Source organism: Bidens hawaiensis, unplaced genomic scaffold (genome assembly GCF_021521415.1).
Source record: "Bidens hawaiensis isolate Kalapana, Puna unplaced genomic scaffold, B.hawaiensis_p1.1 tig00040517_1, whole genome shotgun sequence".
Lineage (NCBI taxonomy): Eukaryota > Viridiplantae > Streptophyta > Magnoliopsida > Asterales > Asteraceae > Bidens > Bidens hawaiensis.
Window position 1 is genome coordinate 8,986 of NW_027505662.1, and position 13,394 is coordinate 22,379.

The following is a 13,394-nucleotide window of genomic DNA, read 5'->3' on the forward strand; positions in this document are numbered from 1 at the left end:
TGATAGTGTTTTTATGTGACGTTTTGTAGTAATGTATGGTTGGTTTGTTTTGGATGGATAATAATATTTGAAGTTTTTGTTTCTTTTGTTATGGATAGGACAGAGGGGAGGGTGTATGATTGTTGATTCTACTCGAAAAGGGAAGAGGTTTCCAGACAGTATGTCGAAAACCATACCGATTTGGACTTGTGTGTTGAATCGTGCAATTTTGAATTATCGAAGCCAAAAGAATGGGATCAATAAGTCAACTGATGAAGTAAGTGTTTTTCTTTATTTCTGTCATGAGTATCAAATATGATGCATCTTTTGTTCAAATACGATTACTATTGATTCAACTATCAATTTGTTTAAACCATCTAGAGAATAGTTAGTATTGCATCAATAAACTTAGTTACAAAGTTGATCTCTTTTTAGTTATTTCTATCTTGTATGTAGACCTGTAAACGAACCGGTTGTTCAGTGAACTGTTAGTGAACCATTGGGTAGGAAGTTTGTTTATGCTCATTTATTTAACAAAACGAACAACCATGCACTCATTTTTTTTGTTCATTTGGTTAAACAAAATGAACACAAGTCTTACTTGTTCATTTATGTCAATTTGTCTTGGTTCGTTCAGTTTATTTATGTTTGTTAGTTTACATTTAGTTCATTTATTTACACAGTCATCAAAATATTATAGCTCCACTACAGTTTAGTCTAGGTTTAATAATTATTTACGCCCAAAAAATTTATGTTCATGTTTACTTAAATTGGTGTATGATTAGTTATTTTTATTCATCTATGTTCAGCTATGTTCGTTCTTTTACGTACATGAACTGCTATTTTCTTAACGAACGAACACAACAAACAAGAAAACTTCGTTCGTTTATTCATTGTGCTTTCATGCTCGTTCAGTTCGTTTACAAGCCTACTTGTATGACAATATAACTAAATCTAACTTCTTTCAAACGTAAAACATATATCATTGTGTTATTTGCATGATTGTAGGTTATTTCTATAGGAGAATCCGTTAATTGGGACACTTCTTTACATCTTCCACTTTGGGTACCCGACACCGAGAAAACAAGAATAGATTCCAATATTAACAAATGGGTCAAAGTTTTGGAAACAAGTGGAGTTGATATTGCTTCGATTTCATCTTTATTAACAAAACCTTTACGCCCTCTTTGGATATCACAAAAAACCGTTATATGGTTAAACGAAGTTCCTGATCATAATTCATGGGATTTTACACCGATTATTCTTATATCTGCATCTGCTTCAAATGATATTTATAGACAAAAAAAGGGCTCTGAATTTAGTTGGAACTATATAGCGGGAGCAGGGGACGATGAAGAAAGTTGGGCACGCGGTTTAACGCCTGTTTTGTTTTGGAATAATGTTTATGATTTGATTAATTCTGGGCCTGATGTGTGTAATCAAATGGTGGCTAATATTGTTGAAAAAGATAGGGTGTTTCGTGCTCAACGGGGACATAATGCTCCTCAGGTTTGTGTTAAGGATAAAAAGTTAGAAGGTACCGAGTCAAATCGGTTTGACCAACCGTTAGATGTTATTATAGAGAATAGAATTAGTGGAGAGTTGCTAGATGATGGGAATGGAGTATATTGGCTGGGTTTGACCAACCTTGCGGTTTGTTCAACTGGATATGGTAAGTGTTTTTTATATGTTAGAGATTTAGAGTTATGAATATGTTTTGCATATGCTTTCATTTACTAAATAATTGAATGGACATGAACAAAATGTTTTGTTCATTTAGTTAAATGAATGAACATGAACACATGTTTCGTTTGTTCATTTACGTTCGTGAGCATTGGTTCGTTTACATTTGTAGTGTACGTTCGTTAATATATTTATGTGAAGTTTTTTGTCCATTACAACTTATGTCCCTTCGTGAACACATGTTTCGTTTGTTCATTTACGTTCATGAATGTTTGTTTATCTTTGTTAGTATATGTTCGTTTATTTGTGTTTGTTTATGTTTGTGTGTTTATGCTCGTTCGTTAATGTTTGTTTAACCCATTTAAGTATGTAATTTTATAATTTTGTTTAAAGTATTCAATATATAATGTATAATAAGAAAAACCCTAGCCGCATCCCGCATCTTTTATTCCATCAAGTGTTGACCATTCATGTTCAGCGTTCAGTCTCTCAAGTCTCATGTTCGTTTATGATTGCTCATTTATGTTCGTTTGTGCTTGTTTATGTGGTTCGTTTGTATTCGTTTAGATTTTTAACGAATGAGCATAATCGAACAAGATCATTTTCTTTTCCTTAACGAACGAACATGAACCAAAAGGTCATGCCATTAATTGATTGTTCGACTGTTCGTGTTCGTTAAAGTTAAATGAACAAACGTGAACAATCCCCTGTTCATGCTCGTTTGGTTTTTTTACAGGCCTACAACTAAATTACCAACTGAAAATTCAAATGATGTTGAGATTTGAGGTGGCAATTTTGATCCATTTTCATATTAATGGGTTGTGTTTTATCTCAAACGGGTCAAATCAAAAGCATTAGTAATGGGTCTAATTTTGTTCAACCTAGATCAGTATTGGCGTATTGCTATAATGTTGTTTTTGTCCTTGTAAGTAGCATATCAGTTATAAAGAAATGGACAAACACTTGCTTGCGGGTCAACCCAGCTGGTTGACCCATACTGAAGATGATCCTTTTTAACCTGGACCCCGTTTTGACTTGTTACCCATTTTGCTGATTGAGTGAATATATTATCTTTCTATCCTACTTAGTAATTAAAATTTTCAAATCATCTCATTTTGTGCAGATTTTAAAGCATTAAATGTTGATAGCATACTGAACTGTGACAATAATCAGATTCTTTGTACTCTCGAGGATCCTGAAGCTTATTTACACCTGCCTATTATGGTTAGCTATGCTACTATTTATCATTTCACTTATTTTAATTATCTATTATATTCTCAGTTTTTTTTTTATTCTTGCTAGCTGATTTCATGACTTCTTTTACCTTTACAGAACTCAAAATATGATAGATTTTCTCTGCAAAAGAATCTTCCTTCTGCATTAAGTTTTGCAAAATTGCATTTAAAACAGGGAAAGAGGCTTGCAGTCTGCAGCAATAGCGGTAAGCTTCGTCTCAATTTCTTTGTGGATTTTTTATTTAAAATCTGCTGGTTATTATTGTTATTGAATATTAATATGCTTTCAGTTTTATCACTTTTTTTAGTGATTGTACACTTACGTACCTATGATTCATTTAAAGATGGTTTTTCCCCGTTCAGGGTCATGTAGACTCGCTTTAAGAATTTGTTCCATTTGGGTCACCGGTCACCTTTAAATAGGCTTAACCAAGTTTTTGAAAACCGTTTGGTTTTAGTTTATTCGGGTTCGGTTTTACCATTCGGTATGAATTTTTGGCACATAAATGTTGGCCCAAAATAATGAATTAGGGCCTAAATCTTTTTGTTAATTAATAATAAATTGGTTATTGTATATTTGGGCTAAACTATTTGGGTTGCACAATTTATTAAGTTTTTAAAAATTAGTTAAGATTTAATTTTAAATCCATAAACTTGGTTTGGTTTGTTTTTTTTCTTCGAGTTTTTTTTGCATGCAAAACCAAACCGAAAGTTTGGTTTTTACGAAATTATAAAACCAAACCGTGGATTTTTGTTTGGGTTTGGTTCCATGCACACCCCTACCTTTAAAACGTCTTATGATGACTTAAGCGGGACAAAAACCTATTTTTATGGTCAAATGTACAAAAAAGAATACATCTGTACAAACTAGTAAAACAAGGAAAAGATGAAAGTATGATTGTAGGTCAACTTTTGACCCGTTGGATTCTTGGGCGTATTGTTTTTCAGCAGCGGAATAATATTATTTTTTCTTGAATATTCAGGGGAAGATATCAGTGTATGTGTTTGCTTGGCAATATTGATTTCACTATTCAACGTTGAAGGTATCTATATTAATGAAGTATAATAAAAAGTTAATTAGAAATATATAAAGATTTGATGGTGAATTAAGATTATTACTCCCGACAGGGGCGTACGATGACGGGAGATTCTTCAAGGAGACACGAATAACAAAGCTGGATATGCGTCAACGACTAATTTATGTATGTAAATATGTCGTAAGTGCGCGGCCATCAAGAGGTAATCTAAAACAAGTTTATAATTTCCTTGCGGGTCAAAGTCAGTCTTTGACCATGTTGTAAAAGAACACTGTCTAGATTATGTTCATATATGCATTATGACTTGCAGATATGAGCAAACATTTAGACTGAAATTTTATCTTTAGAATTTTGTTTTTTTTATATGTTATTTGTTATGCAGCATACTATAGATTTAGTAAAATATATATTTTTTACATTTATAAACCATTGAAACCTACCCAGATTGTCTAGATATCAATTCGATCGGTTTGGTGGTTTAATGGTCTGGCTGTTGGCTGGTGGTTTGGTACTTGGAATTGGTTGTGTAAACGGAATCAAAGCTATAGTATATGATTATGTTCATTATACATTTTTATCGTCATACATTTTTTAGTACAATTCAATGATTTTGCTAGGGGAAAGAAAAATAAAAGAGAAAAACTGGTTCAAATTTTCAACTCATCTCACACAGTTGGTTGTTTGGAAGGAAAAAACCTAACACAGTTGTATGGTTTGGTTTATCGTTTCCTGAAATAACACTTAGTGGTTCGGCTTTGAAATTTCCCTCGAAGTCGGTTGGATGGAATTGTGACCACCCCCTACATAGAGGTGCACAATATCGGGTTTTTTTAAAACCCGGAACCGGGTAGGAACCGGTTTTTTTGTCATCGGGTACAGAATGGAACCAGTTCCAGTCAGGAATCGGGTAGGAACCGGACCCAACCCGCTGGAATGAAATGGGAACCAGTGGAACCGGGTAGGGTAGGAACCGGGCCGGAGTTTTACGTAAAAACCGGGTACATCGTTTTTTTTAAATTTAAACATTTTTGACCGTTAGGAACCGATTCCAACAGCTATATAGCTGTTTTTGACCGTTGGAACCGGTTTTTTAACTATATACACCTTACACACATACTATAAATAGCATGGTCGTGTAGAGGTGCACAAAAAAACCGGTTCCGGACCCAAATCGGTGTACCCGACCCGGAACCGGTTCTGGTTTGTACCCGGTGGTCCTAATACCCGGTTTGGGTATTTATATACCCGAAATCCGTACTCGGTTCCACATATTATATCCCCAATCGGTTCGTACCCGATTCGTACCCGGGTCCATTTTGGAACCGGTTCTGGTTCCTACCCAGAATAACCGGTTCCGCCGGGTATTTTGTTGCAGGTCAAAAACTAGCCGTTGGAACCGGTTTTTGAGAAAAATATATATCCGTTGTAACCGGTTCCAACGGTAATATAGCTGTTGGAACCGGTTTTTCTTGCCCAAAACTTTTATATAAATTGTTTTTCACCCCTTGTTTCACCACGAAACTCAAAAACAATCTAAAATACTTCTCGTTTTACAAACCCGACCATCCGACTCAATAATATTACGACACCCACCAAAAATACTAACAAGGCTAATAAGAACGTTTTTATTGAACCGGTTCATGCTCAAGATGACCCACAAGTTCTTGCGGTCGTCGACCATAACCGCAACAACGAAGTATGGAAGAATTGGGATTTGGTTGTCACTATCGAAGGTGATCAGAAGGCTCGATGCAAACTTTGTGGAACTTTCTTAAAGCACGATTCAAACTCGACTTTGAGAAAGCATATCAAAAGGCCATTTTGCAAGGCCTTGAAAGGCGTTCGCGCAACCGATTAAGTGGACTTGGGTAAAGATGGTACACTATTTCGTTACAACACGAACCAAGTTCAAGATAGAATGGCAAAATTCGTTATTCAACGAGGTTTGCCGTTTAACCACTTTGACGATCCGGAGTTGACTTTGTTGATTCGAGAAACTCTACAACCGCAATACACACATGTAAGTCGTACTATCTTAAGACGTCATTGTATCAAGTTGTGGGAGTGTGCAAAAAAGAGTTAATCGAGTTTTTTCATTCTTTAGAATCGATGGTTAGTTTAACTACCGATGTTTGGTCAGCACCACACGGGTTACCCGAATCATACATACGTGTCACCGCTCATTGGGTTGATCCGGTGACATGACAATTGATGAAACGCACCATCGCTTTTGAAAAATTGTTTGATGAAGTTATAACTACTTCCAACTTGAAAAATAAAATATTTTCGATTTCGTTTGACAACGCATCAAACAATATAAAGGCGGTCGAAAAATTTATCATTAAATATTCACCACCTTGTTACGAGGATTTTTTCATGTTCGATGTGTTGCACATATCATTAACTTGGTTGTTCAACAAGGTCTCGGCAATGAAAACATATGTCAAGATTTAAGTTTCTTTAGTTTTATGTTACAAGATGTTTTCAAAAGTGGTAAAAGAATACATCTTGAATATAAGAACTATTGCAAATCGGTTGAAAGAAAGTATTCGGGGCCGAATTGGGACGTTCCAACCCGTTGGAACACAACTTGTCATATACTCAAGTGTGCTTTTGCCCAACGCCAAACTCTACAATGTTTTCATAACAATCTTGTTGATGTATGCAAGGCCGATATGGTTCTCGAAAGTGTTTGGGTCCATGTCGGGTTTTTGTTGGAGTATCTTGATGTGTTCAAAACCTCAACAACTAAGTTATCGGGAGTATATTATCCTACTAGTTGCTGAGTTTTGCAAGAATTGTACATGTCTTCTACTTTTAAAGAGTTTGAGGAAAAGAACAAAATATTCAAGAATATGGTTGCGGTAATGAAGGAAAAGTTTTTAAAATATTTTGAAAACATACCGCCGGTCTTTACTTGTGCCGCCGCTTTAAACCCCTATTAGAATGTTAATGGGGTTGAGACATTGAAAGAGGAAATATTCGACAACATGGGAATGCACGAGATCGACCCGAAGTTGTCGACGGAAGCGAAGGAAAAGTTTAACAAACACCTTCAAGACCTTCATGACCATTATTTTCATGAGTACCTTCAAACAATACTTGCACCGGGCCATCTTTTGCGAATCGGTCATGACACAAATTGTAATGAACCCAAACATCGGGGCATCGTGTTGTTTCGATCACCATGACAACGTCGTCGTTACTTGCCATCGTTTGTCGGTTTAAGCTTAATTGTGATTTAGAGTGTGTTTTAGAGTTTTGAAAGTGATTTAACAAATTATACACAACACCTGGCTCTTAATAGTATGTGGGTAAGTTGTTTATACTTAAAAAACCGGTTCCAACGGTAAAAAACGGCTATATAGCCGTTGGAACCGGTTTCTAACGGCTATATAGTTTAAATTTCAAAAAAACCCGGTGTACCTGGTTTTTCCGTAAAACCTGGTTCCGGTTCCTACTCGAACCGGTTCCTCTTAGTTCCCAGTTTAGTCCATCGGGTCGGGTCGGGTTCGGAACCGACCCGGTTCCTGACTGGAAACCAGTCCCAATTTGTACTCGGTATGAAAAAATCCGGTTTTGAACTGGTTCCGGGTTTTAAAAAAACCCGATATTGTGCACCTCAATGGTGGTGTGTAGAACTTGTTAAACCACTTTCAAAACTCTAAAACACACTTTAAATCACAATTAAGCTTAAACCGGCAATTAATGGCAAGTAATGACGACGTTGTTATGGTCATTGAAACAATACGATGCCCCGAGGTTTGGGTTCATTATGATTTGTGTGTCATGACCGACTCACAAGAGATGGCAGTGCAAGTATTGTTCCAAGTTTCTGAAAGCGGGGTCGAACTCCACCTTACGCATACCAATAAGTATTGTCGTGAGAAAAAAAGTTTGGATGCCAAGAAAGCGGGAGAGTTGTCCGGCTCTACAACTCAAGCACCTACCGTCGCAGGTAACAACACTTAATTGTTGTAGAACGCGGGATTAAAACTGCGGACCTTGTTTTTTATTTTAACTTGTTACGTTTTGTAACGTCATGTTTAATAATGTTTGTAATATATGTTCTTTTTTATAATAAAATGTTCTTCGTTATTGTAATCAATTGAAAAGTAACAAAAAATAAAACATTACTAGTAATAAACAAAGCAAAACTAATTAATAAACAAAGCAAAACTAAATATTATATGAAATTTGATCGTGTTACAAATTATTTTACTAAAACAAATAAAAATTACAAGTCTTCATCCTCGTCTTCTTCACCACCCGAACTCCCGGAAGAAAGCCCTTCCTCCACCTCCTCATCATGAATAGAACGCTCTATTGGTATTTCGTCTTCAAAGTTTGCCTTGTGTTGTATACGATCCACCGCATCCAAATGATCCTTTAGGCAAATGCAAATCTCTAGAGACTCGGGAGTTGGTTTTGTTCTTCGCATTGATAATACCCTCCCACTAAGAGATAAAACCGATTCGGAAGCAACCGTTGAGGCTTGGACGCTAAGCAAGTCACGAGCCATGGCGGATAGAATAGGAAATTCGTTTTGTTTTCCTTTCCACCAAGCCAAAATATCAATGTCGTAAATTTCATCGACTATTACGCCCTCAACATAGTTTGTTCCACCATATCGACCAAGTTCACTAGTTGGTGTGTTTCCTCTTTGCCTCTTAGCGACTGATTCACGAACAGCATTAATCAAATTTATAAGTTTGTTCTTGCACGGCTTACTTTTCGTTGTTTGCCTCACAAAAGACGACCTTGCGCTTGGACTATAAAGTTGAAAATAAAGGTCTTGAAGGTTTTTGTTAAACTTGTCCTTCGCTTCCGTCGACAACTTCGGGTCGATCTTGTGCATACCTATGTTGTCAAATATTTCCTCGATCAATGTCTCAACCCTGTTAACATTCCAATAGGGGTTTAAAACGGCGTCACAAGTAAAGACCGGCGGTATGTCTTCATAATATTTTAAGAACTTTTTCTTCATTACCGCAACAATATCATTGAAGAGTTTGTTCTTCTCCTTAAACTCTCTAAAATTCAAAGACATGTTCTACAATTCTTGCAAAACCCAACAACTAGTAGGATAATAAACTCCCGATAACTTAGTTGTTGCGGTTTGAACACAACAAGATACTCCAACAAATATCTGATATTGACCCAAACACTTTCGGGAAGCATATCGGCCTCACATAGATCAAAAATATTGTTATGAAAAAATTGTAAAGTTTGGCGTTGGGCAAAAGCACACTTGAGCATATGACAAGTTGAGTTCCAACAGGTTGGAAAGTCTCAGTTCAGCCCAAAATATTTTCTTTCAACCAATTTGTAATTATTCTTATATTCAAGATGTCTTATTTTACCACTTTGAAAACATCTTGTAACATAAGTCTAAAGCAAGTCAAATCTTGACCCATGTTTTCATTGCCGAGGCCTTGTTGAACAACCAAATTGATAATATTTGCAACACATTGAACATGAAAAAAAATTCCCGTAACAAGATGGTGAATATTTTGTGATAAATTTTTCGGCCGCTTTTGAATTGTTTGATGCATTGTCAAACGACATCGAAATTATTATATTTTTCAAGTTGTAAGTCGTTATAACCTCATCAACCAATTCAAACAATTTTTCGGCGGTATGTGGGTACGGGAAGTTTTCAAAAGCGATTGTGCGTTTAATCAATTGCCAAGACACCGGATCAACCCAATGAGCGGTGACACAAATGTATGATTCGGGTAACGTGTGTGGTGCCGACCAAACATCGCTAATTAAACTCACTATCGATTCTAAAGTTTGAAAAAATTCGATTAACTCTTTTTTTGCACACTCCCACAAATTGATACAATGACGTCTTAGGGTAGTACGACTTACATGTGTGTATTGCGGTTGTAGAGTTTCTCGAATCAAGGCCATCAACTCCGGGTTGTCAAAGTGGTTAAACGGCAAACCTCGTTGAATAACGAACTTTGCCACTCTATCTTGAACCTGGTTTGTGTTGTAAGTTGTAACGAAAGAGTGTACCATCTTTACCCAATTCCACTTGGTCGGTTGCGTTAACTTGTTTCAAGGCCTTGCAAAATTTGTTTTCGATGTGCTTTTTTAAAGTCGAGTTCGAATCGTGCTTTAAAAAAGTTTCATAAAATTTGCAACGAGCCTTAGTATCACCATCGATATTGAGAACCAAGTCTCAGTTCTTCCATACTTCTTTGTTGCGGTTATGGTCGAGAACCGCAATAACATGTGGGTCATCTTCTACACGAATTGGGTCAATAAAAACGGATGGAGTAGCGTTATTGTTAGCCATGTTGTTAGACTTTTTGGTGGTTGACATAATATTTTTGAGTCGGATGCTCGGGTTTGTAAAACGAGTAGTATTTTAGAATGTTTTGAGTTTGGTGGTGAAACAAAGGATAAATAATCAATTTATATAAGGTTTTGGACAACAAAAACCGGTCTTCCAACGGCTAGTTTTTGACCTGCAGCTGCATTTAACATAAATTACCCGTAGGAACCGGTTATTCCCTGTAGGAACCGGAACCGGTTTTGAAACGGAACCGGGTAGGAATCGATTCCTAAAATAATATATAGAACCGGGTTGGGCTTCGGGTATACAAATACCCAAACCGGGTACGACCTGGAACCGGGTCCGGGTCAGGTATACCGATTCTGGTCCGAAACATCTACCCTACATGCTTAGAAGCCACAGTGAAAGTTTTCAATTTTTCATTTCTATTTCTTAAAAAACTTGTTTGACATGAAGCCACAATGTAATTCATTAATTGCTTGCATTGTTGGTGTTTCTTTTGGTGCTGGTGGTGTACTTTTCCTAGCATCTTGTTAGTTTTTATATAATTTATTTGGTGGTTTGGGTTTAACTACCGGTGGGTTGGGCCAGCTGGTGGTGGTCTTTTGCCATTAGGTCACTCGGTATGGAGTACCAATGCCATTCTCTGTCTTTTTTTTGGCCGTTAACTGAAGTGACTCTGATAACAGTTAGAACAAGGTTAGTTGCTGATGGGTAATAAGTTGTTGGTTGATCAATAATGCTACTAAATAGTGGTGCAAAAACCGGTTAACCTATAACCGGTTTTTTGCTAACCGTTTTTTTTTGCCGGGCATTAACCGGTTATACCGATTTTTCGGTTAGGTTAGTAACCGGGTTTGACCGGCTGGAGAAGCGGTTTCGACCGGTTAACCGGTTAATAACCGGTTTTTTATAAAATAATAATTAAAAAAATCGGTTAACCGGTTTATAACCGGTTTTGAAATCAAATATATAAACCGGTTAGTAACCGGTTAGGGTTGGACCGGTTACAAAATCGGTTAAAAACCGGTTAACCGGGTTATGTGTGCGCCTCTACTACTAAATGGATCATGATGTGACCCAAATATTTTCACACCTTTGGGCCTTGAGTTCTCGACCCAATAGTCCGATTAGTTGGATCAGAGACCTGTAGCCCAAAGATGTATCAGTTTGGCTCATGTAAGTAGATGGTGGAATGGATGTGTTCTGAAGAAGTAAAAAAAAAGAAGAAAAAACCAGACCTTTTGATGTGAAGTAGAAACCGAAACCCTTTAAAGACGTTTTTGGGATGCACGGGATAACGATACGCACCTTGATATATCGCGTATATTCCGTAGGTAGAACGGCTTCGCCTATTTGCTTTTACCGAAGATAATGTCCTAGTATCAATGACAGTATTAGATATGAGATTATGATCTTTGAATTCTATATGTTGTGATGGTAAAACATATACCATTATAACAACCGCTTTTGATACATATTACCACAACAAAGATTTTATTAATTGTGAACTCAATATGCATCATGTAAGTAGAAGTGGTAATCGATTAGGAACCAGTTTGACAAGAATTAAAATCGATTCTAACCCGAACCGTATGGTTATAACCAATCATAAAACAGAATTGGTTAGGCGGTTTTGCCACACCCAGGCTATGTTTTATGTGGTGGAAAGGGGCATGGTTTCCTTGCCACATAGGCTTCGTGTGTGAAACAGTGTCCTTTGGAGCTTAAAAGAGGCGTGGTTTTCTTGCCACATAGGACGTGTGTGAAACGGTGTCCTCTGGAGCTTAAAAGAGGCGTGATGGGTGTATCACGTATGTATGGTGATGACAAAGGGCGTGTGGGCACTCATCTTTTTTTTAACCACTAATTAATATATCAACCAATCATTTAGCTTCACCTCACATCGCCTCAACTCATCCTTACAAGTGACGATAACATATGTGAATGCAGCTGCCTTGCTACCTATGTGGCATGTATTATCCACCACGTTTCACTAACCACAACAAGCAATTTCATCATAAACCTCTCATTTTTAGATAAATAAAATTCACTATCGTGAACCCGTTTTTGATTTAAAATCATGAATAGTGATTCAACTATAAGTAATATAGGCGTTGTTGTAAAAATTGTTATGCGCTAGCCGGATGGTGGGGGTAGGGACTATCAATTAATCGGGATTAATCAGATTAGAATCTATATGTAACTTTTCAAATATACATATATATTTATAATTTTATGTATTAAATTATTAATTTTGACAGATTTTGAACAAATGAGGATTAATTGGTGTCTAGTCAAGATTTTTGTAAAATTGAATATAGGTATAATTGAGAAAATTTTGGAAGAAACTAGAATCAATACCTTTTTACTATATTGCTTAAAACTATAAAGGAGATCATTTTTAATAATTAAAAAACTACGTGGAGTGTGTGAATTAGTACTAAAAAGAAATTTTTCAATAATTAAAAAAAATGCTAAACAGATATTAACATTTTAAAAGTATTAAAAAGAAAAAAAAAACATTTTTAAAACAAAGTGATAAAAAAAAGAAAAACGTTTTCTTTTTTTGACACGAAGGCAGAATAATTCAATGAAACAAGTGTTTGGTTGTCGTAGAAAATTGAAACATGACTTGGAACGTGGCATCAAATGAAAAGAGACCGAGTTATTAATATAATTGAAACAAATAATACTTTTAAAATACACATAAATTAATTAAGAAAATAGGGTAAGTTAATTAAAAAAGATTTTGAATTTTAAAAAAATTTGGTGTATTATTTTCACGTTTGAGATTGAGTTTGGAAATTGCTTATTGACTTACTGGTTTTTTTCAAAAAGCAATTTTGAAAAGTCACGATCTGTACTTTTTGAAAACTATTTTCAACCATTTTAAAAGGCTAAAATAAGACGGACTTTTATGTTTGCCAAACAATTGTTTATCTTATTGGCTTTTTGAAAAAAAACATGTTAATAAGTTGTTTTCAAACCAAATCCCAAACATTTTGAATGAAGTTTATCTTATTACAAACAAATATATTTCGGCGAGAGAGCACGAAAACTTGTTATTAATTGAATTGAATAGGTGAGAAGTTTTCAAGACAAGTTTGGGATATAAATATTAGAGTTCCGAAGTATGTGATAGAAAAATTG

The 13,394-nt window shown here is 35.9% G+C and overlaps 1 protein-coding gene across 1 annotated transcript; it reads left to right on the forward strand.

Annotated features, from left to right (window-relative positions):
- Positions 1-230: 230 nt before the first annotated feature.
- Positions 231-3,270, forward strand: LOC143614573 (uncharacterized). The gene is made up of 6 exons (XM_077087972.1): positions 231-256; positions 789-792; positions 988-1,651; positions 2,786-2,886; positions 2,995-3,103; positions 3,206-3,270. The coding sequence occupies exons 1-6, from the start codon at positions 231-233 to the stop codon at positions 3,268-3,270; spliced, it is 969 nt and encodes a 322-aa protein (XP_076944087.1).
- The last annotated feature ends 10,124 nt before the right edge of the window (positions 3,271-13,394 follow it).